The sequence below is a fragment of the Telopea speciosissima genome, chromosome 11 (genome assembly GCF_018873765.1).
Source record: "Telopea speciosissima isolate NSW1024214 ecotype Mountain lineage chromosome 11, Tspe_v1, whole genome shotgun sequence".
In the NCBI taxonomy this organism is placed as follows: Eukaryota; Viridiplantae; Streptophyta; class Magnoliopsida; order Proteales; family Proteaceae; genus Telopea; species Telopea speciosissima.
Genome location: NC_057926.1, coordinates 42,460,059 through 42,485,367, shown reverse-complemented (window position 1 = coordinate 42,485,367; position 25,309 = coordinate 42,460,059). Strand labels below are relative to the sequence as shown.

At 34.8% G+C, this 25,309-nt stretch overlaps 2 protein-coding genes across 2 annotated transcripts; both read left to right on the top strand.

The window, feature by feature from the left end:
• The first annotated feature begins 8,591 nt into the window (after positions 1-8,591).
• Positions 8,592-11,165, top strand: LOC122645130 (probable LRR receptor-like serine/threonine-protein kinase At3g47570). The gene is made up of 2 exons (XM_043838472.1): positions 8,592-10,191; positions 10,645-11,165. Exons 1-2 carry the CDS (start codon positions 8,592-8,594, stop codon positions 10,947-10,949), a joined length of 1,905 nt encoding a protein of 634 aa, XP_043694407.1. The 3' UTR covers positions 10,950-11,165.
• A 5,052-nt stretch (positions 11,166-16,217) lies between these two features.
• On the top strand, positions 16,218-25,025 carry LOC122645129 (probable pectinesterase 29). The gene is made up of 6 exons (XM_043838471.1): positions 16,218-16,429; positions 16,521-16,680; positions 22,955-23,167; positions 23,307-23,566; positions 24,626-24,802; positions 24,938-25,025. Exons 1-6 carry the CDS (start codon positions 16,218-16,220, stop codon positions 25,023-25,025), a joined length of 1,110 nt encoding a protein of 369 aa, XP_043694406.1.
• The last annotated feature ends 284 nt before the right edge of the window (positions 25,026-25,309 follow it).

The following is a 25,309-nucleotide window of genomic DNA, read 5'->3' as shown; positions in this document are numbered from 1 at the left end:
GGGCAGGCCATGGCCAATACTGATATGATCGACCAATAGGCCTGATTTGATACCACATTAAAACCATGATTCACATATGATCTTAATTAATTTGGAAATTGAAAGAGTTTAAGACTCAATTTCGACGTTACTTGAGTCCAAACTATATCAAAGTTGTATCAGTTTTGGACAAGTAACAATATTCCAAATGAAGCATGGCCCTGAAATTAGTTTTGAGACTCCTCCACAAAGTGCCACTTTCTTAATTTTCAAAGGATATAAAAGAAAAACACTTTTCAATTTCAATCTTATAAGGTTAGATTCCCTTCTAATGCCTCTTGGCCACTCTAAAGGATCTGCTTTAGGTAAAACCGAGGTCATCTCTTTTTGGGAACTTCATATTCTCCCTAAGATTTAGATAATTTGATAAGAATTTGTTAGAAATGTTGTTATTAGGAATAGATAGATATTCCTAATCTTAGGAGAAATTGATGTTATTAAACTCCAAATATATAAGGTTGTTAAATTTTTTTTTTCATAAATTGAATGAAATCGGATTTGCAGCCCAGACTTCCAACTCTCTGTTGTCTGCGTTCATTGTGTGTAAATGATTTTCTAGAGATATTCTGTTTTCTTTTCTTCTATTTTGTTTTGCTATTTTTCTGTCAGGCAAGCTAAGCTCCATGTTGGCATTTTCTTACAAGCATCTAAACCATCTCACAAGTGAAGCCTTTTTTTTATTACTTCAAACTCCACTACCAATCATTTATTGCCATTCTGGACTAAAACCTGCTCTCTCGAAAAACCATACAGAGGAACCTCTCCTTTCTCAACTTACCCCCACTTAAAGTATAGCCTTCTTATCATTCCTTCTCTAATTTTCTTAAATCCAACTTCTTTAATCCAATTCTCTTTCATTTCTCCTCAGATTTCTATTGCAAAACCTTATTTATTTTGAGATAAAGGTTCAATCAGTCTCCTGTAAACTTAACTTGTGGTTACCTTATTGATATTTTGGAAGGAACTATTTTCTCTATTTTTGTTGTTGACAATATTATTATTATTTTGGTTTAATCTATTGATCCGACGATCCTAGTTCAGAGTGGTATAGAATCATCAATCTTAAAATTACCCATTTTGCGGATTGAGGAAAAAAATGATTTTTGACAAATCCTAAGTTCTCTTCTTTGCCTAGACCATCTAATAGTCCTCACTGATTGGGAAGGATTTCATTTGATTAATTAAAGACAGTTACGGGTCTCGCAGGAGGTTTTCAACCTTGTGTTTATTATTAAGTTATGGACTGTTAGGTATCTTATCGATACGCCAAAAGCTCCAAAACTGATGGAACGCGTTAAATCAAAGCTCTTTTAACCTATCCCATATTATAAGCTAACCAAATCTAGCACCCATACATACACTATATCGAGTCCCATTAGACACATAACATGGACTTCAACTAACCTTAAAATTTTGCACTGCTTGATTTCACTTCTATTGGACATTACATGCTCCCTGTGCTTTGTTATGGAATTTAGTTTTCTCATTTCAACCTTTTGCTTCTACAATTCCCTTCCGCAATTATTCTGCTTCTAAAGACATTTCAACATCTTACACAAAAATATCAATGCTTGGTGCATTTTCTGTAGGTCTCAAGTACTTATCACAATGTCTAGTACAGAGCTTGGAATACAAACACATACTCTATCTTCTTCAGAAAAAAAATCAAAGATCATCCACAGCAAAATCTGGTTCTGAGCGAGTCAAAGATGCAAAAAAAAAAATAGAAAATCTGTGTGGGACTTGGACTTTGACTTGTATGGTGTCAAATCTACTATAGAGCTACTGGAAATACTAGACATGAGAGAAAGAGAGAGAGAGATTCCACTTATCACTTACTATAAAATCTTTAATTTTAGGGAAATTTTCGTTTACCACTTAAAATAATTATGCCTACCACCCTTGGTATTTCAATTATTTTATAAATCTCTCTTGTATTTTAAAAAATTCTTACAAATGTACCCCTACCATTAGATGAGAATAGTTAGTTACGTGATCTCATCGTCTCAGATATTAACTAAATACCCATAATACCCTTAATGAAGGTACTTTTCCATGTTTACCCCCATTTGTTTGAAACACTACTCAATTTTTTATTTTTTCTAATTTTACACTTAAAATAAACTTAATAGAACCCACCACATCACCGTCTTGTTGGAGGTTTTTCAACATAATGGCATTGGGAATAGTCCCATATCAGAAACGTGAAGTTGTTTCCTTGGGTATATTTAATAAAACACTACTTGTTGTTTAAATTAATAAATACAGTGTGTTAGCTTCGTTTGAAAACTAGGGGGTGACATGTAATTTATCCTATTTATTTTTTGACATCTTATTGAAAAAAAAAAAAAATTTCTTAGTGAAATCAGAACTGTTGACCTTTTGAATTTCTTGCTTTTCCTTTTAATCCTAGAGAAAACATATTTTTTTAGATTAAAACATCTAAATTACATAATGGAGCAATTATAATTCTGTTTTTAGTTGAAACATGTAAACTTAAGGTGTCAATGATCATAATTACCTTTACCAAAAAAAAAAATGATCATAATTAAACAATGTAAACAGTTTCTAGTCACTATAGCAGTCTACAGAAAATGGTTTGTAATCTCGGCCGATTTTGACACATTTACCCTTTTTTTTTAATAAAAAAATATTTTTATTATCTTTTTACCCTTGGCCGTACAAGTGGATAGGTATCAAATTGGGATCAGTCTTGACCAATACCGATTTGATCTGAGATTACGAACCATGCTACAGACTAATGGGTCCACTATTAATAGCTTCTACGCAAATTGCATGGGTTTTGATTAATTTTAAACGATTCAGCTCAAGTCGATTCTATTTGAGCTATCCTTAAAACACTGATCTCGATCAATGGATTGACTCACCGTAACTAACTAATTAATGGTCTAATTAGTAATAAGAGAATTTCTATTTTAGAAGCTCCATTTTTCCAAGTGTTTGACATGAAGGATGGACACTTACCATGCAACGAACTTGGAGTCCCCATGCTTGGATCTTAATATGAAAAGCTCACATGGACAGCATTAAGTTGGAAGGTGTTGAGGGAAAAATGGTCGAATCGGTTTCCCTCTTGTGTGTAGGTCACGGGAGAAAATACTACGTCTCCAACATTATTCACATGAACAGTAACTATGAATAGTACCTTATGAATAGTAACTACATCAATAGTAATTATGTGGATCCCACTAAAATACAAAATAACCGAAAGTAAAAATGCACATCAGAATTTTTACATGGAAAATCCTTCTGACACTGAAGGAAAAAATCCCGGGACCTCGTCCAATAAAAATTTCTATTATCAATCAATGGGATTGCAACTTCTCTAGTTACCACTAAAGGATTACAATATCAAGAAGGACATTCTTGGATAAACACAAAAACTCACCTAAAGAGGTGGAACTACAGGAGTACAACATGTCCTCATCACAGAGGCTACTCTCTCTGTGGCTCACCATGACTGAGGCTACATCTCTGTGGCTCTTGTGCACTCCTCACAGAGGTTACATCTCTGTGGCTATTATGCACCCCTCACAGAGGTTACTGGTTACCTCTTGGCGCATCCTCACTTGGTACCTCCAAGGTACTCCGTGTATTGGGAGAAGGTTTCTCTCAACTCCTCCACCCTTCACCCCTCTCCCCCTCGTCCCTATTTATAGGAAATGGAGGATGGCTGCCCTCCTTGAGTACTCCGCACAACTTACCATAATTCTCAATTGTTTAGTCATAGCTCATGTAGGTTTTTTAACGGCTTATTTTGACTTGGAGCCAGAAGCAACTGGATTTCTTTTTGGTCTACAACATACCTCAAATATGGGGATTAAGATCAAGAAAGGCTGGGGTTCAATAAAGGAGCTTCTTCAGCATCTCCCACAACCATCAAACAACTCTTGGTCGTGGGATATGGTACCTTTGTTGATTGATCTTAATGGTTCTCTCAAGGACTTGTAATTAAAGACAGTTCTATCTTGTTTTGGATAACTAATTTTGCTAGAAAAACTGTGACATGCCGTCGTCTCTTTTTTTTATGGTCCTGATGATGTAAACAGTTTATTTATCCTTTAGTTTATAAAGTTTTCTTTTTTCACAAAAAAAAAGAAGAGAAATTATATGATTAGCTACTTTTGGGTTTTCATTTACAAAACTGTCCACCTTATGTTTTAGTTCACAAAAATAGATAAAAACAAGTTTAGTTTTACAAAACTAGACAAAATAGTGACTCTCCTTTCTTCCTCGACAGTTCCCCTCTGAAAAGATCTCTTTTTTTTTCCTCTCTTACTTGGGGTAGCAGAGAATGGCGGTGGCTGAGACAAGGGTAGGGTTGCAGGGAACGGAGGATGCCTGGGCAAGAAGGCAATGACAGGGGTAAAAATATCTAAAAAAGTAAGTGTGGAAGGGAGAAATACTATTTTGTCCAATTTTATAAATCTTAACTTGTTTTTATCTATTTTTATTAATTCAAATATAGAGTGGACAATTTTGTAACTAAAAATCTTAAAGTAATTAATCATGTAATTTTCCCAAAAAAAAATTCTCAATTATTGAACGAGGTAGGTATTGAAAAATGGTGAAGGGGTAGGTATTGACGGATGGAGGTGGGCACCACCGCCCTCCTTGCTTCGTCTCGTCTTGTTGTCCTCTTCTCCATTATTAGTTCTGTCTTTCTTTGACTTTTGTCCTCTCTCTCTCTCCACTTTTTCTTCTTCATATTTATTTAATTTTTCTTTTTTCCATCTTTGGACAGTGGATAAACCTAGTGGAAAAAATGAGAGCAGATGGGTCCCTCCATGTGAGGAAGACCCCAACAGAAGGTTCAACTTTAAAAATCCCTTGACCTTAGAGTCGGTGGGAGATCACTTGGACCACAAAGATAAGCTGTCCAATAAGGATAGCATTCCTTCAACGATTTTGAGCACCATCTTGGGATGATTGTGAAGATCACCAACACATAGTGGAAGGTTTTGACCAGACTATGAGCTTGATAATTCAAGGTGATCGAATTCCTATAGTCCATTTCCTTAGTTTAGTCTTTGATTATTTTTGGTAATTTTGTTTCAAGGAGGCTTAATTAGGGATGTAAACAGATTGGATGTGATCGGATTCGAATATTCTTTGGCCGAATACGGATATCCCTAAACATATTCGAATGCGGATCAAATTTGGATTTTCGACCATCCATTTACATATTCGTCTCCTTAGCGGATACAATTCATTCTCAATCCATATCTCGGAGATCATGATTATCTTTTCCTCGTATTTTAGAACCTGTTTAATCTTCAAAAACCCTCAAGAATATTATTTGCTTAATTTTTTTATTATTAAGTATTCGGATTTATTTTCCGACAGATTTTTATCGGAATATTTGGATTTTTTTTTCTTCGAAAATCTCTAAACGAATTCGGATGTCCCTATACGGATACAAATGCAGATCAAAAAAAAGTTATCCATTTATCCCTAGGCCTAAGCTAGTTAGGGTTTTTCCTTTATATTTAATTGCTTTTATTTGATGTAATCTCAGCAATAGGATTTAGTAGGCTTAGAGATTAGAATTAGATTTTTTATTTCTTATAAATGTAAGAGCTTTGTTCATCGAGGGAGGCAGTTTTTGAATATTAAAGTTACTCAATAATTGAGTTGTCTAAGAACCTTGAAGAGTTGATTGTTGTTTAGAAGAATAACATTTTGCCCTGAAGAGCAACACTTAGATTTATTTAGAAGAGCAACACTTAGATTTATTTATTCTTCTCGTCTTCTTGTCTTCCATCGATTCTTGGTGCATTTTTTAAGTTCACACTTCATGTTTTCTTCATTTACCCATTAAACAATGTAATCTATTTCTGATCACTATAGCCTATAGAACATGGTTCGTAATCTCAGTGTATCGGATCCGTCTCAGTATCGCCCAAAATTGGATCGATTTGGACACAATTACCCCTTTTTTAATAAAAATTATTACCTTTTTACCCTTGGCCATAAAAGTGGATCGGTCTCAGATCGGGATTAGTCTTGGCCGATACTGATTTGATCCAAGATTACAAACCATGCTACAAATTATGGGTCCACTACTTTTTTTTTTTTTCTAACGAAACAGTTAGATTAAAAAGGAAAAAAAAAAAAAAAAGGAATAGTGCTTTGAAAATAGAAGAGAAGAGAAAAGGAAGAAAAACCATTCAACAAGCAAAATGAGTCCTTATAAACAATAATATCAAATTGCATGGGTTCCTGATAACAGTGACTAATCTTCCAAACAATACCATCAAGAAAACCCTGAAGAGCAAGCAATTTTTTCCGAATGAACCAGGAACCGATAGCTTTAAAACCAGCAACACCATAGTTGCCGAATCGCGTTCAATCCAAAGCTTTGGAACACGGAGAACTTGAGCCAACTCCAAACCAATAACCAATGCCTGAAACTCTGCCACAAAATTTGTGGAAACTCCAAGGTAGGATCTGAACGAAGAAACAACCTAGGCAATGCAATCTCTGATAACCCCCTAGCCTATGCTTTCCCAGGGTTCCCAAGAGAGCAACCATCTATATTAAGCTTAAACCAGCTAGACTGGGAGGGCACCAGAAAACTTCAAGCAAAGATTTAGGTCTACCCTATGGGACCAGGATATTCAGCTTCCTAGAGCAAAACAGATCCGCAACAGAGTAAGTATGTGGATCCAAATATGAAGAGTCAGACAACATGTAGATCTCTTCCCCCTTTTCTTCCTCCTATGTGCTAAGGGTATAACGTGTAGGGGGTTTGACAGTCCTCCCACTACGAGGTTCTTGAGGACGTTCTGCCACTGTGGTATCTTAGTCTCAGGATATATATATATATATATATATATATATATATATATATATATATATATAGGTATAGACAAAACTTGGTTATTAGAAACTTTTTTTAGGACCACGAGATCAGATTGCCTAGCAATATAATCGTCGATCTTCTAGGAATGTTGCATGTTTCTAACTACTACCTTTAAAAAAATCTATCTGTACGAGATTCCAACTTATCTCGGTATTAATATATCAAACTCTGAGCTATCCTTAAACACTGATCTCGATCAATGGATTGACTCACCATAACTAACTAATTAATGGTCTAATTAGTAATAAGAGATGAAAGACTTCACTTTTAAAAGAAGACAAACTCTTGAGTTTAATTTGTGTGGCCGCCGTGACTGGAACAGTCCAGAGATGATCTAGCAATAATCGATTCCTAATCCACAGAATAAAAAATCTTCTATCCCAAATTCTATCTCTTCCTAAATATGTTCCCACCACTCGTTTGGATAAGAAATCCAAGGAGGAAGCTCGCAATAAGGTGTTGTTGACTCCTAAGATCTTAGCTTTTGGTGGAATATTACTCTTGTTGCTTAGCAGTACTACTATGACTACTATCCTTTAAATTGCATGTATGGTTTATGTATTTGCATTCCAAAATTTGATTCTGATGATGATGGCTGCACTTCTTCAGCATTTTCTAGTTTTCAATATTCTCCTCCTCTTTGGGAGCAGCAGCTCTTTGATGATGAGTCTAGTAGTAGGGAACAACAACGAGACTGATCGATTTGCTTTGCTGGAGTTTAAGAAACAAATTTATGATCCATATGGAGCACTAAGTTCTTGGAACGATTCCATCCATTTCTGCAATTGGGTTGGGATCACATGTGGCCATCGTCATCAACAACGGGTTATCAGCTTGAATTTACGAGAGAAGGGCTTGGGAGGTAACATTTCTCCTTCGATTGGGAATCTCACTTTTCTTCATTCCCTCAACATCATGAACAATAGATTCCATGGCAAAATCCCCAAAGAGATAGGAAATCTAATTCGACTGCAATACATTAAATTTGATAACAACACCCTTGAAGGAGAAATTCCCACCAGCTTGGCCAACGGCACTAGTCTGAGACATCTCCAAAAACAACCTTGTCGGGAAGATTCCAAGCGAACTATCTACATCTTTGACAAAGCTGGAGGTGATTTCTATCAATTATAATGGTTTAATAGGAGAAATACCAGCTTCTTTTGGGAACATTTCCTCCATCCAAGTCATCTCTTTGAGTGGGAATGAACTGCAGGGGAGCATTCCAGAATCATTTGGTCAACTAACAAATTTATACTTTCTATCAATTGGTCTAAACAAGCTATCTGGTATGGTCCCTCTCTCACTATACATTCTCTCATCTCTTGAAATTATTGCCCTTGCAATAAATCAACTTCATGGGAGCCTTCCACGAGACATAGGACTCACTCTTCCAAATCTAAAAACACTAGCATTTGGAAAGAACCTTTTCTCAGGGAGAATTCCAAATTCCATCTCCAATATTTCAACAATTGATACAATTGATCTCGGTGAAAACAGTTTTGATGGACCTGTCCCTAACAACTTAGGAAATCTTCAAAACCTTAATTGGTTCAGTATTAGTGAAAATTAATGTGGAACAGGGGAAGCTGATGACTTAGATTTTGTAAATTCTTTGGTCAATTGTACAAATCTAGAGTTGTTGCAACTATGAAAGAATGGTTTTATGGGCCCCCTTTCCAACTTTAAAGCAAATCTCTCAACACAGCTCTTAGTACTAACTTTGGAAAATAATCAACTATCTGGAATCATTCCTGCTGAGATTGAGAATCTCGTCAACTTGACCGCGTTGGACTTAGACAGTAACTTTCTCGAAGGTAACATTCCATCTGTTATAGGGAAGCTTCCAAAGCGTCAAAGATTATTCTTGAACGATAACAGACTTTCAGGACAGATACCTTCATCCATAGGCAATCTCACTCTTTTGTATGAACTCCATTTAGATGACAACAACTTGAATGGAAGCATTCCTTCCAACATTGGAAATTGTCAAAAGTTACAGTACCTAACCCTTCCTAATAATAGCCTCCAAGGCCCAATACCTAAACAACTCTTCCTTATATCCTCCATATCAATATCTCTCAACTTATCTACTAATTCTCTGGTCGGTTCCCTACCAATTGAAATTGGTAACTTGAAGAGTCTTTCTACAATAGATATCTCCAAAAACAAATTGTCTGGAGAAATTCCCTCCTCCATTGGTGATTGTAATATTTTGGAACATCTTTATATGGGGGGTAATTTCTTTGAAGGAACCATTCCTCGATCTGTAACTCTTTTGAAGGGGCTTCAAGATTTAGATCTCTCACTCAACAACTTATCAGAGCAAATCCCAAAAAATCTAGAAAAGCTTTCAGCATTGCAGAGTTTGAATTTATCCTTCAATAATCTTGAAGGGGAGGTACCAGCAAAAGGAATCTTTGGAAATGCAAGTGCAATTTTTGTGAATGGAAATGATAAGCTTTGTGGTGGAATTGCGAAGTTACATCTGCCTACATGCACAAACCCTAGATCTATGAAACGAAAAAAATCCAATGCTTTTAGAATAGTTTTAGTGATAATCGGTTTGGTTCTTGGTTTTCTTTTGATAACCTCCTTTCTTACTCTCTATTGGAGAAGAAGATCAAAAAGTAAACCTCCATCCACACCATTAATCGGTGAACAGTTCTTTAAGCTTTCTTACAAAGATCTTTTCCAAGCTACTGGAGGATTTTCATCAGCTAATTTCATAGGTTCCGGTAGTTTTGGCTCTGTATACAAAGGGATTATCGACCAAGATGAAACGATTGTTGCAGTCAAGGTACTCAACCTTCAAAATCCAAGAGTCTATAAGAGCTTTATGGTTGAATGCAAAGCATTAAGAAACATTCGGCATCGAAATCTTGTCAAGATTTTAACTTCATGTTCAAGTATTGACTCCAAAGGCTTCAAAGCCCTTGTTTATGAGTTCATGCCCAATGGGAGTCTAGATGATTGGTTGCATATGTCGGTAGAGGCACATAATCATTCAAGAAATTTAGACTTTCTTCAAAGATTAAACATTACAATTGATGTGGCTTCTGCTTTGGATTACCTTCGTTATAACTCTTATGCGCCAATTGTTCATTGTGACTTGAAGCCAAGCAATGTTCTACTTGACAGAGATATGACTGCACATGTCAATGATTTTGGTTTGGCGAGGCTACTTTTAGAAACTGATGACAATTCATCCCAGACTCAAACTAGTACCATTGGGATAAAAGGATCTATTGGCTATGCTGCTCCAGGTATCAAATAAATAATACAATTTTATTTTGAGTTATCAATCACTACATTAAATTTTTATTCCATTGTTTCTATCTATTATAATCATAATCTTTTTGTAGACTATAAAACATGACCCAAAGAATGATATAGAAAAAGGGTCTAGATTTATAATCATGTTTATTAGGATAATACTACATCCAACTATTATTGGATATTCATATCATGGTTTTATCCATATTCATTATAATTATGAACTCACTTTATCTAATTGGACCGAATTTATATTGGATTCTTTTTAGTATTCTCAAATAATCATGGTTCCCAAATTGAAAAAATGACCATGTAACTCACTACTTTTGAATAATGTGTTCATAATTTTCATGTATCATACCATAATTGTTATTGTATGAAACCAAAAAAAAAATGCAAATCTCTTATTGTTATACTAACAACGTGAGGTTTCTAAATTTCAGAATATGGAATGGGAGGAAGGGCAACTATCCAAGGAGATGTGTTTAGCTATGGGATCCTTTTATTGGAGATGTTCACAGGAAAGAGGCCAATAGATCAGATGTTTACTGATGATTTAAATATCCATAACTATTCAATGACAGCTTTACCTGTACACGTGATGCAAATTTTAGATCCAACACTCCTACCCGAGGAAGAACAAAGTGAACAAATTGAAGAGATTGCTATCAATAGGATTGAAGGACCTAGTCATAGGACAAATCAATTGCAAGATTGCATAACGTCAATAATTGAAATTGCAGTCTAGTGCTCCATGGAATCGCCAAGAGAATGTATGAACTTGAATGATGTTGTGAGAGGACTACATTTAATCAAAGGAAAATTTTCTTGCAGCAAGAATCTATCAATATAGAGCAACTACGCCTGATTAGAAGGTGATTCTGAATTTATTATCTTTATATTTATGGTATTTTCTTGGCCGCTTAATGCTCATGAAAAACTAAGGAAAAGAAAGCTCTAGATCATGCAACGGAAGTAGGCTGATCTAAGCTTAATCACACCAAGGTTTTAAAAGACGGTATCGATACTGTTATGGGTACCAATCAGGGTCGAGCAGGTCACAGCCAATGCCGATATGGATCGGCCAATATGCCTGATTTAATACCATTTTAAAACCATGATTCACCTATGATAATAATTAATTTGGTAATTTAAAGAATATAAGACTCAATTTCAACCTTATTGAAGTCCAATCTATATCAAGGTTGTATCAGTTTTGGAAAAGTAACTCTATATTCCAAACTTTTTTTATGGGGTTTATGAAGGAAAAAAAATTCAAAATGGAGGCATGGCCCTGAAATTAGGTCGGAGACTCCTCCACAAAGTGGCACTCTCTCTGGATTCAAAGGATCTACAAGAAAAAAAAATTCCAAGGTCATTCCTCTAAGGCTAGATTCCCTTCTAATGCCTCTTTGCCACTATAAAGGATCTGCTTCAAGTGAAAGCAAGGTCATCTCTTATTTGGAACTTCATATTCCCCCTAAGATTCAGCTATTTTGTTAGGAATCTGTTAGAAAAGTTGTTAACATGTATCTTAGCAGTCTTTTAAAGCATTTGATGATAATGACTAACTATGGTCTTGGCATCTACAACTCTAACAAAATTTGCACTCTTACTCTTTATTTGATTTCAAAACTCTTCCTTGTTACTCATACATCATCCACTCTCTAAATTTGAAAAACCTGTGATTTGAAACATGTTTAGTTATGCTGCAATTAGATGTTATTACTTATGAAGGGTTAAGAATAATGTTTGTTCTTAGAAAAACAGATTTTCATCCTAAGAGCATTATAAGCAACATGCCTGATATTATCAGCCCTTGGAAGCCTCCAAACAGGCTGATTTAAGCTAAACTTTGATGGGGCCTTTGAAATATTTTGACAAACTAAGACTGAGTATTTTTCTCACTTTAGAATGAGCTTTTTATCTAGAATCTATTCCGAGAATGCATATCGAACACAGCCTAGGGCATCATAAGTTGGATCACAAGAATTCACTTGAGTTTCTTTGTGGTTGTGTAATATGTGGATTTTGATGTGCAGGTTCAAGATCAGTTGTAAGAATGGAAATTAGGGCTTTTCAATAAGAATTGCAACAAGCCAAATGCATGAAAATTGAGGAAAAGTAGCTGGGGGAGTCTGATACAAAAGAGAGTAACCAATTTTGTTTGATGGAAAACAGTTATACAGACTGGTTGTGCCTCTACTTTAACCTCGTCACTTAGATGTTAATAATCCTTTTATCCTGTTTTAATTTGCTCTTCAATAGCTCACTTGCTAGCTACCTCTTCTTTTTTTTCTTTTTTTTTGGGTAAAAAATTGATAGCTACCTTATTTCATAGGGATAACATATCTCATGTTTCTTATGGCCTGGATTTGTTTTCCAAGTTTATTGGTGTGTTATTTTATAATATGAGTGTTTTCAAGTATGAAACTCCTAATTTTTGTAGTGATAATGAAAATCCTTATCTTCACATGAATAGAAAAGGGGGGGGGGGGTGGGAGGATAGAGTTTGAATTTTTGTTATGGATTTTTGCTTCACTCCATTGGCAATAGAATAATTCCACTTTTTTGGATCCATGATTGGAATATCCAACTTAATGCTAAACTTTGGAACCAATATCAACTAATAATGAGATGGTTTGGTTCCAGTTCCTAATCGATCCCAGCTCTTAATTTGTCCGAATATCAAAACTCTTGTCATTAGAGCCCAAAGAAAATAGTTTTTAGCATATTGGGCTCATACACAGTTTATAATAAGGGTAAATTATACATCACCCCTTGATTTTCAAACGAAACTTAGATCACCCCTTGATTTTTGAAAAAACTCAAATCACCCCCTGGTTTAGATCCCAATATGACAAATTAGTCCTTACCGTTAGTTTTATGTTGTTAAGTGATAATGCATGTCAGTTAAATAAATTAAAATTCCTAAACTACCCTTGACCAATGTTGAAGATATAGGAAGGGTAGTATAAATTTAATTCTAATGTTTTAGTACAAGGGTAAAATAATCTTTTCACACCAATAACTAACAGTAGACTAACACCGTTATTGTAGAGGGGATGATTTGAGTTTTTTCAAAAACCACGAGTGATCTATGTTTCGTTTAATAATCAGGGAGTGACGTGTAATTTACCCTTATAATAAAATTGATAAAATCTATGAAATGCAGATCTTGTGGACTCAGCGGCCCATCAATACCCATTTTAATACGAGTATGCGTGGCTCAAGAGAGTAAGTAGTGGTTGAAAACCCTAAGCACCCATATATAAACTCCCATAATCAGTACAGAATCAGTTATAGCCAGGAACCTGGTCCAAGAATCCAGTCCTTCGGGTCTCTCGTAGTATGTATTCAAGTTTTGAAAGGTTCAACCAACCTAATGGGTTGACTCAATCAATCCATTAACACAAATAAGAAGAAAAGGGAGAGAGAGAGAGAGAGAGAGAGAGAGAGAGTTATGTGCTTCTTGTTTTCGATTCCTTGAAAATAGGTAGTTGAAATTTATGTCGATTTCCCATTGAAGGAGGAATTGAAATACAAGAAGATGGCGATTTTGATTTCATTATTGAGAGGAAGGATATGGTGAGTCTTGCTCAATATTAAATTGATTGAAAAAAATCATACCAAAACTATATTGAGAGAAAGAAACCAAAACAAAAGTTTGTGATACCTACAATATTCTAAATGTAAAAACCTCATTGGTACTAATTTCAGATTCGATTTCGTCCAACCCCATTTATGCATTTATCTTAAACTTCAAAGAACTCTTGCTCGCACTACGACATCACATTGTTGCATCAATTTATTTGCTAACATGAACCTTTAATGGCAGGTAAACTTGATAAATCTTTCAAATACTTTTTTGACATGTAAAGCATTCCAACCCTACAAGAAATTTTATTAACGACAGCATTTTTTACTCCTCCATAGGTCAAAAAATCGCCGCCATAGACATATAGGCTTGGTTCTGTTTCCACCGGCAAATTGACCGTCGGATTTGGAAAATTGTTTTCGCCCATAATTTATGAGTCTGCCCGTTTATATTGTCTACATTAGGGCATTTTTGGGGTCATAATTAAAAACAGTTAAATGTTATATTCTTTATTTTTTTTAATTAATGAAAATAAATTTTGTTATTCATAAAATAATCTCTATAGCAGTGGTTTTAAAACCACCGTTAAATATTGTATTTTATTTATTTTATTTGAAATTAATCAATGTAATTTTTTTTTTTTTTTTCTGATGATTATAAGGGCTTGCATGATAACACTTCTATTTTTCTATTTCTCTATTTTTTTGTTTCTAGGAACAAAAAAATAAGAGAAATCCGTGTATTAACACCGCTTTTTTTTTTTTGTTCTTGGAAATGAACAGAGACCAAAAAATTGCTGAGAAATAGAAAAAAAGAAATTCCAATTTGAAGCTTCTCTGTCCCAAAAATAAAAGGAAAAAATAAGGGGGGGTTTGCTCTTCAATGAACATATACTTAATTTGATGGGCAAAGCAGTAATTTCATGTTCAAAATAAAACACCACATCTAATACAACTTCAACCACCACCACCATCATCGACGACGCCACCATCTCCACCAACATCTACCTCCACCGAATTTTGGGGTATTTAATGGTATTTTTAAAATTTTATAGAAGTTCTAGAAACAGAAATGATTGTGCATAACAAACGCATTTCTGTTTCTTTTCTGGCCAAGAAATAAGAATTATTATGTGTTACCAAACATGTTTTTTTACCCAGAAATATGACCTAGTAACAGAAATACAAAAAATCATTTCTGGAATAGAATCATGTTCCAGAAACAAAAGTGTTATCATGCAGGCCCTAACTGCCTGCATGTATCTTTCTCTCTTATCAATTCTTCCTTTTTCCCATACCTTCTTGTTTTATTTTTTGATTTTTATTTCTAAGTCTGATTATTACATATGGGTTCCCTTTTTTATTCATTTCAATAGGAAATGCTTCTCCCTATTACTTACTTCCTAAATGAATGAAGGGCAAGAAGAAATTGATACTTGATTGTATAGCCTTTGCACCAGCATGGGAGCCCATGAGAACGCACACAGGGGCATCCTTACAGGACCTTACTCCAATGCAATACTAATTCAAACTCTTCCCCCCTCCCCCCACCCCAAAAAAAATAAAGCCCAAGGATCTAGATCCTCTACTTCCGCCTGCTCCTACTGCCATGTACGCCCCACACACAACAAAGCGTGTAAAGATTGCCTTACCCCGGCTCGGGCAAGGCGTTCGGGCAGGGGTTAGGCGGTCTTTATGCACCTTGCTGTGTGTGGGGGCGCACACGGCAGTAGGGACAGGCGGAAGTAGAGAATTTTGATTGAAATTTGTATATTTCTTAATGAATATTATATATCAATCAAATAAGGATATTCAAGCCTAAATAATAATTTTTTATTCTATACAAGAAATACATAGAACCTTTTGATGGAAGATCCACATCCAATGATCCAAATCCGACCAAAATCTGAATTATAACCCAATCTAATTAAATAGATTCAAATGCAATCGGATTTCAAATCTGAACTCCTCTATTTTGTACCTTTTCACCTCCCATAATTAATCTTCCCCTCATGTTTATGCTTTAAGTCTTTCACAATAATACACGTGAGAGAAAAGATTGCTCTGTGTTCTATTCTAATAATCAAACAGATTCTTGGTAAATATTTTATCTTAGAAAAGTAAGAGTCAAAATTCAAAACCAAAAGAAGGAAAATTATCTTTAATTATATACATTACTAATAAAATATTAGAAGGGTTTCCTTTTTTTCCCTAGCCACAATCCATCCAAATTTGGAAAAAATCATATAATTAAAATAAATTAAAATAAATTAAAATAAACTGAATCACAGTTTCATTTTGAACCTTAATTGTTTTGTTTCTTTTATTTTCTCCGTCTTCCCTATTATCCCTTAAGAAATTTAGTTTGGTTTTTTACCTCTTTTTTCTTCTCTGACCTCTAATAAACTGTTTAACAGTTATGGGTTGTGTGGTTCTGGTAATACTACTTGTGAGTTTTGGTTTGATTAATGGAGAATCAAAAGTAAGAGACTCAAAACCCCATCCATTGAGAAAAATCACAGTTGATTCATTTGGGTATGGAGATTTCAAAACCATTCAATCTGCAATTGATTCTGTTCCTTCAAACAACAAGCAATGGATCTGTATCTATGTCAAGAGTGGCATTTATAGGTAATTAATCATCTTCTTATATGAAATACTTCAGTTTTTTTATAATTAGTTTATTTTATCACTTAAGTTCACTATTCCATTTTTAATGTAGAGAGAAGGTTTTAATTCCAATGGACAAGCCATTCATTTTACTTCAAGGAGAAGGGAGAAATAACACAATAATAGCATTGGATGATCATATGACATTAGCAGAAAGCCCTACTTTCAGTTCCTTTGCAGATAATTTCGCTGCGAAACATATAAGCTTTAAGGTAATGATCTTGTTCACAGTTTAGTAATCTTATTAGAATAGTAATTTTAGAGATTTATAGATTATGGGTTTTTTTTTTCCTATTCTATGGAGTAAAAATTGAAATAGAACTCACCACTAGTTTTTATGAAGGTAGGCTCTGCATCACTTGAATCCTCCATAAAAGTCTCAAAAAATTAATTTTGAGACAGAAAAAAGAAACAAGGATGAAGCTGTTTGGTTCCTAATTGAGATTCTATGTTGATTTTGTGTTCTCGGATGATAAAAAAAACCATTTTTTATATTTCGAGAATGCATACAAAACACAGCCTAGGTGTCTGATTGTTTCGAGATTCTATGTCGATTTTGTGTTCTCGGATGATAAAAATAACCATTTTTTATATTTCGAGAATGCATACCAAACACAGCCTAGGTGTTTGATTGTTTCGATCGACAAAAAACATTGATTTTCCATGGACATTTCGATCAGGCTGTTGATCGGTTTGGTTTTGGTTCGACTCAAAGTATGAAGGGTTGAAACGAAAACTTAAACCATTTATTAAATGATTCCAATATCCCAAATCAAAACCAAATATAAATGGTTTTTATTGGTTTTGGTTTCAGTGTTGTTTGACGGTTTGAATTAATGTTTGGGCCTAAATAGGAATAAACTTACTTTTTCAAGCCCTACAAAGAAATTTGATGCTGTTGGGCTTGGAACATGGCATCTAAGCTCAAATTATGACTTAAGAAATAAAAATCAGGGAAAGAGATGATCGTCGCATCTCTAATCATTTTCATCTTTCCAGGGGGTGCAACGGCCATTACGTGTGTCCATGTGTCTGTGACCGGGGGTGACGTGCACTGTGCGATCGAACGGCGGTCTTTCTCCCTAAAAACAATTTAAAATAGTTTAAATGATATAAATCTACTACAAAACAGTAGAGAGCAAATATAGAATTGAAAATGTCATGACTAACCGATTTTTATTAATTGGTTTGGTAAGTATTATGGGTTCAATAGTGTACTAGTTCTAATCGTTTCAAAATCTACAATTTAAACGGTTTCACTTCTTAAAACCAAAACTATTAATAATCAATTTCTGATTTAAAAGGTTGGACTCGATTTCGATTAACACCCTCCTTATACCAACCACTCTAAACATTATGATGTGGGCCTTTCTGAACTATTGGGCCTAATTAAGGGCTCTTAATTCCTGCTTGTTCTTCTCCCAATTTCGGCCATTAAATAATCTCGTTTTCCTTAGTTGCCTTCCTTTTCAATATTTTTTCCACTCTTTCTGCTGCTGCTGCAAAGTTTTTTACCTGTCGATACTTGGCCCAACCAATACATTCCACTTGGTCAAATTTGGTCATAAGAATTAATGGGCTGGACATAGGGTTCATATTTGTCTTGGTTAGAATTGGGCTTAGAGTAATGGTGGCCCAATATTAGAAATGGTGGAACATGGGCTTAACTGGGCCAACAAGAGCTGAGCTCATGTGAAGTCTTATAGGTTAGAAGCTGATTCATATGAGTAAAACAATTCACGATTGGGGCACATATGGTGGGAACACTCGGAATCAAGAATTCATTCATTTTGTGATCTAATGATGTCATCAGTCACCAAAAGCATCTCAGATTTACTTTCATCTGCAGCAATACTAGCCTCTGCAGAGTTTTCTTTCTTCAGCTGGTTTTGGGTGCCACCCTTTGTTTTTTGCTTATTTAAAAGCTTGTAGTATTCGGATTTAACATGCCCCTTCTTCTTGAAGTAGTTGCAGGTCAAATTCTTATGCTTAGATTTTGACCTAACCTTCTTCTTGTCACTATTTGAATCCCTATCGGTAGTTCCTAACCTTCTTTTTATCGCTATTTGAACCCCTTTCGGTAGTTCTCCCCCTAACCACTAAACCAACACCCTCAGATTTACTTGATGTCAACTCATCATCAATTTTCTGCTTGCTTAGCAGAGTCATTTTGACATCCTCAACAGAAATGGTCTATCTACCATAAATCATGGTGTCTCTAAAATGCTTATATGATGGAGACAGAGAACATAACAGTAACAAGGTTAAATCTTCATCATCAATCTTAACATCTACCACTTTCAAATCAGTAACGATAGAGTAAAAATAAAAAAATATGGGATTTAAGAGAATTACCTTCACCTATACGAAGGGTATACAACTGTTGCTTCAATCTCTACCTGTTAGTGAGAGATTTGTTGAGATACAAGTTCTCTAACTTCACCCACAATTTCGCAGTTGTCTTCTCTGAGAGAACTTCTTGCAAAACTTCATTCGAAAGACATAGCTGAATAGCTGAAAGGGCTTTATCATCCATCTCATTCCAATCATCCTTGGACATAGTTGCAGGTTTCTTCGCCTTCCTAAATAGGGTTTTCTTCAACCCTTGTTGTGTAAGAACAACCATCATCTGAAGCTGCCATAAGCTGAAGTTAATGTTGTCATCGAACTTGTCAATGTAGTATTTTGTAGATGTAAAAGCCATGGATGTAGTGATCAAAACAGCCAAAGGCTCTGATACCAATTTGTTATGACAAACACAAAAAAAAAAAAAACACAAACAAAAAACAAAAACAGAGCAAGATGACATGGAGATTTAATGTGGTTCACACACCACTATAGTGAAGCCATGGATGCAGTGATCGAAACAACCAAGGGTTCTGATACCAATTTGTTAGAACAAACACAAAAAGAAACACAAATAAAGAATGAAAACAGAACAAGATGGCATGGAGATTTAATATGGTTCACACACCAATATGGTGTACTACGTCCACGAGCAAAGCTGAAGATGTTTCACTATATAAATCGGAGAAAGTTATACTAGAGATCTCTCAAGAACACCCAAAAACGGCGCTGCTGCTCTCTCCCAGAAATCCTAAATCGAAAACCCCAAATCTCACTCACTTTACAATAGAGCGGATAAAGAATAAAAACACTACTCCATCGGCCCAAGCCCTCCGCTACCATCACAAATCTCAAAAAAAATTCCATTTGGGTTACCACCAAAAAATATTTGTCATTCTTTGAACAGGTACGAGAATTCGAAACATACATAACAATTGGCATGACACTCCAAAAAGTCTATTGATAGCGTGTTTTAATTTAAGCTTAATGTAGGCAGCTAATATGATGAAAGAAAACCACACTCTAATGAATCAACAAGAGGTGGTTGACAAAGTAGACGAAGAGGTGGAAATTCAAACAAAGAAGGGCAGTAAGGTGATTAATGATGTAATGTATGTTCCAGATTTGAATGAGAATTTGCTTAGTGTTGGATAACTTTTTAAGAAGGATTAGTCACTCCATTTTGAAGGTAAATGCTACCCAATCTATGATAACGGCAAACAAAAGCATGTTGTGATGAAAATTAGTAGTTTTTCGATTCATTTCAGCTATGCAAAAGATGTTGTCTTGATGCAATGGATAAGTCTTGGTTTTAGCATAGAAGGTTTGGGCATTTGAACTTCCACAATCTCAAGCTACTTCAACAAAAAGATATTGTGCAGGAAGCCAGGAAATTCCTAGAATTTAAGAAAAATATAATGTTTGTGAAAGTTGTGAATTTGAAAAACATCAACGGCAACCATTTCCAAAAGTGGTAGCATGGAGAGCAAAGGAAGTCTTAGAATTGATGCATATTGATGTGTATGGTCCAATGAGGACTCCTCTCATTCCCAAAATAGAGATGTCTAAGTCTATGTTGTTTGAGAAAATTTACCGAATTTTTGGACAGAGTTGTGAATACAATAGTATACTTGATTAATCAATGTCCACAAAAGATGATATGGAATAAGACTCCAATTAAAACAAGGAACAGAAGAAAACCATCTGTGAGACATCTCAAAGTATTTGGGTGTGTTTGCTATGCTCAAATTTCGAAAGAGAAAAGGAGAAAACTTGATGAAACAAGTGAGAAGTGTATTTTTTTTTTGTTATAACTTAATGTCAAAGAGCTATAAGTTATATAGTTTAAAGACAAACAACATTATAGTTAGTTGTGATGTTTGGTTTGATGAGAAAACTACTCGAAATTGGGAGTAAGTTAAAGTTGATGACAAAGGTGTAGCAAATGTTGTTATGGCAAGAAGTCAAGCTCAAGAAAATGAGGATGGTGAAGATTTACCTCCCTCCACACCAAGGTCAGGTTCATCATCAAGCTCAAATCCAAGAAAAATGAGAAGTTTGAGTGATATTTATTAGAGATGTAATATTTGTGTTGTGGAACATGAGAACTTTGAAGAAACAATGAAAATTAAGGAAGCCAATAAAAGAAGAAAATGAAGTTATTTAGAAGAACAAAATATGACAGCTTGTAAATAGATTACAAGACAACGAAGTGATTGGCGTGAAGTAGATTTACATGGTGAAATATAATTTTGATGGTTTTGTACAAAGGAACAAGGCAAGGTTGGTTGCAAAGGGCTATTCACAACAACCCGACGAGACATTTGCTCCGGTAGCTCTTCTTGACACTATGAGAGCACTTATTGCTCTAGCAACTCACATTGGTTGGTTACTTTACCCACTTGATGTTAAGTCAACATTTTTGAATGGAGAGTTGAAAGAAGACGTGTATGTAGAATAACTTCAAGGGTTTGTGATAAAAAATAATGAAGATGATGTGTATAAGCTGAAGAAAGCATTGTAGGGGTTAAAACAAGCACCAAAGGCGTGGTATAGTCAAATTGATAACTACTTTGAAAAGAAAGACTTTAAGAAGAGCAACTATGAGTCTACTTTGTATGTCAAAAGGATTTAAGATGAGTAAGAGTGAGCCTACTTTGTATGTCCAAAGGCAAGGTAAAGCTGATATTTTCATTATTGTTTTGTATGTTGATGATTTAGTGTTTACTGGAAATAATGAGAAGATGATTAAAGAATTTAAAAAGAAATGAAGAAGAAATATAAGATGAGTGATAGGAGGCAGCTACATCATTTTCTTGGCATTGAAATTCATCAAGAAAAAGATGGTGTGTTCATCTGTCAAAATAAATATGTTGCAAATATTCTCAAGAAGTTTGGGATGACTAGCTAATTGTAAGCCAATTGCAACCCCTAGTAGTCAATGAAAAACTAATGAAAGAAGGTGAATGCAACTACTTGTTATGGAAGTTTGATTGAGAGCTGCTTGCTTTATCTCATTGCCACAAGGCTTGACATTATGCTTATTGCGAATTTGCTTCCAAGATTCATGCATAATCCCATCCACATAAGGTACTACAAAAAGGAGTTAAGGTAAATTCGAAGCACTCTTGTCTATAGAATCAAATTCAGCAAAGATTCAAAGTTGGAGTTAGTTGGCTATTCTGATAGCTAGTAATTGGGATGATTGTGCTAATGACATGAAAAGTACCTTTGGCTATGCATTTTCATTTGGTTTAGGTGTGTTCTCACGGGCTTCAAAAAAGCTACAATCGGTTGCTCAATCATCAACTGAAGTTGAATACATCTCAGTCTCATTGGCAACTTCACAAATCATTTGGTTGAGAAGAATCATAAAGGACATTTGAGTGAAGCAAGGGAGAAACACCATAATTCATTATGACAACAAATTAGCAATTGCTATGCCAAAGAATCCAGTTTATCATAATCACACAAGGCACAATGCAATCAAGCATCACTTCATCCGAGAAGCAATTGAAGAATGTGAAGTGGAGCTGAAATTCTGTAGGTCAGAAGATCAAGTAGCTGACAAATTTACAAAGCCATTACCGAGGGTGAAGTTCCAACAATTCAAAGAAGCTTTGGGAGTAATGGATCAACACATTAAGGGGGAGAATATAGAGAGTTAATTTGTTGTACAACAATTATATCTTTAATTTATGTTTTGTGTACATAACTTGAGTTGAGTTAGTTAAACTCAAGTTAAGTTAAATGGTTAGAGATTAAGACACATGTAGTTGAATGAAAGAAAAACAAGAAAGAAAGAAAGAACGGAGAAAATGTTGCAGCACAACTCCATTATTTTCTTTTGTTTTCTCTGTTTTGCACATACAAAGGCTGTAATTTTCAGCCAACAATTTGCATATAAGAAAATCAGGTATCTAATGAAATTCTCAAAACAAAAATCAACATAGAAATAGAAGATTGTACCTTTATAATTGTGAAATACTCATTTACTTATTTAATTTTGTGCTGGAATTCAATTAATGATCTATGTGGGTTCCTCTTGTCACATTGATCCCTCCATAATTTGTTAGATTATGAAGCACTAAACATCTCTAGTAATAGTTACATAAAGTTTTCCCTAGTCTCTCCCTACAGAATACATACAACATTGAAGATCCAATGGGGAAAAATCCTCGGACGCCAGCGGTTGCTGCGCTGATAGCAGGTGACAAGTCATCATTCTACAAATGCAATTTCTTTGGATTGCAAGACACATTGTGGGACATGCAAGGTCGCCATTACTTCAAGTCTTGCCATATTGAAGGAGCAGTTGATTTCATCTTTGGAATGGGACAGTCCATTTATGAGGTACTTAGTACATTAGATTGCTTTGAAAAACTTGAGAAAATAAAAAAAATTATTATTCATTTTTGCATTCTTAATTTATTTTTTTTTGGAAATTTCACTGAATTGCATCAGAGTTCACTAAAAGTTGTTTCTTGTACAGAAATGTGTGATATTTGTGATTGCAGAGAAGCTGGATCCTTATGGGAGATGGTTATATCCAGGCTATATAACAGCTCAAGGAAGAAATAGCCCTACTGATGCAAATGGGTTTGTGTTTAAAAATTGTGCAGTGTTTGGAAATGGTGTAGCTTATCTAGGAAGAGCATGGAGAGACTACTCAAGGGTGTTATTCTACAATTCATCTTTGTCTAACATTATAGTTCCTCAAGGATGGGATGCATGGGACTTCGATGGCCATGAGTATGCTCTCTCTCTCTCTCTCTCTCTCTCTCTCTCTCTCTCACATTCTTATAACTTCAGATCATTCATATCAACAATAATGGGATGATTTAGTTTTTCTTCAACATATATAGATGAAGATTTCTCTTCATCAATGGTGATTTGATACTATGATTGGACTATAGAAAGAGTACACGGAATCAATAAGTACACCGATCACTTCCTATTGTTGGAGGTTCGAAATAACATTCTCAAGTCCAATCAGAGGGTGAGATCCCGTAGATGAAGAGATTCTCTTTTCACCTTGGGTTAACAAAAACTGGGTCCATAATGGGATCCGCCAACAACAATGGAAGGATTTAGTTTTTCTTTTTTTCTTTCTTTTTACAATTGGTGAAGATTTCTCTCTTCCTGCATGCATGGCGATTTGATGCTATGATTGGACTAGCATCTCCTATTGTTGAAGGTCCGAAAAGATGAGATCCCGTAGATGAAGATATTCTATCTTCACCTTGGATTAAGAGAAATTGGGTCCATGATGGGATCCACCAACAATAATGGGAAGATTTAGCTTCATTTTTTTGTTTTTCCAACTCTTTATAGATGAAGAGATTCTCTCTTCACCTATGGGTAAAGAGAAACTAGGTATATGATGGAATCCATCTAATAATAATTAGTAATCTACAACCATTGTTTAAAATTTAAAGATTGTCTAAGGAACTTCCCACCCTTTTGAGTGCTCAATTGATTTGATTTAGTTTACTGATGAATCAATATAAAACACACGCCAAAAACAGTCGAATCGTCGGAAAATTGCCTGAGTTGCCGAGATATAATCCATGAAATTCTAGAGTTAACACAAAGAAATCTGGGCTAAGTAAAAGATGTGGTCTACAACTTGAAGTTTAGCATGGGGATTACATCTTAATAAGCTTATCATATCAAATATAATGTAATATAGTAATCTGTTGAGCATTAATCATGTAAAGAGTGTTTGGATAATAGTTCATTTTCCTTTCTATTTTTCACAATCCTTTTCATTCTCAGCAAATTAAAAATTTTGACTCTTTAATTTATCAGATATGACATAACTTTTGCTGAAGTCAGTTGCTATGGATTGGGATCAAACACTTCAGGAAGAGTGAGTTGGCTAAAGAAACTCAGCTACAGTACAGTGATTAATTTAATTGACTTGAATTTCATTGATACAGAAGGATGGCTTAGAAGACAGCCATTACACAAAAATATGCTGAAGCTGTAAAAGATCATTTTGGTCTTAAAACCTCTTTTTTTGTCACCTCAAAGATTGTATTTAGTATTGTTGGAATGTCATTTTGTCTCAATTAAGATTCTTCTCATGAACATAAATTTTCTAAATGTTACTGTTTATAGAATTGCAATATTTCTTAGTCTTAATGCTGAATTTACACTAGAAAGTTACAGAAATGAGACATTAATTGTTGTTCTTAGTCTCAGCTAAGAACAAGAGTGAGAGAAATTCAATCAACAATGAAGTTTGTAGCTTTTATAGAAACACAATGAGTTGTAAGTGCATTCCTGTAGAAGGGTTTTGAATCATGTAGCTGTATTAGAACAATTGTTAAATTTCAAGCCCTGACTTGTGTTCGATATGTGTGTCCATAAAACTCAATTTGAATAGCATAAATGGTATTAATTCTCATCATTTTATGTGTGACTGTATATGTCTTAAGGTTAGACCTTTAAACTATTCGCAAATAGGAACTGGACTAGGTATTTAGTTCA

Bases quoted from the DNA above. Each gene is read 5' to 3' on its own strand.
- LOC122645130 (XM_043838472.1), top strand. From the start codon at position 8,592: ATGGGCCCCCTTTCCAACTTTAAAGCAAATCTCTCAACACAGCTCTTA. The intron at 10,192-10,644 runs GTATCAAATAAA...TCTAAATTTCAG, and splicing joins TATTGGCTATGCTGCTCCAG to AATATGGAATGGGAGGAAGG.
- LOC122645129 (XM_043838471.1), top strand. From the start codon at position 16,218: ATGGGTTGTGTGGTTCTGGTAATACTACTTGTGAGTTTTGGTTTGATT. The intron at 16,430-16,520 runs GTAATTAATCAT...TTTTTAATGTAG, and splicing joins GTCAAGAGTGGCATTTATAG to AGAGAAGGTTTTAATTCCAA. The intron at 24,803-24,937 runs GTAAAAGATCAT...TACTGTTTATAG, and splicing joins CACAAAAATATGCTGAAGCT to AATTGCAATATTTCTTAGTC.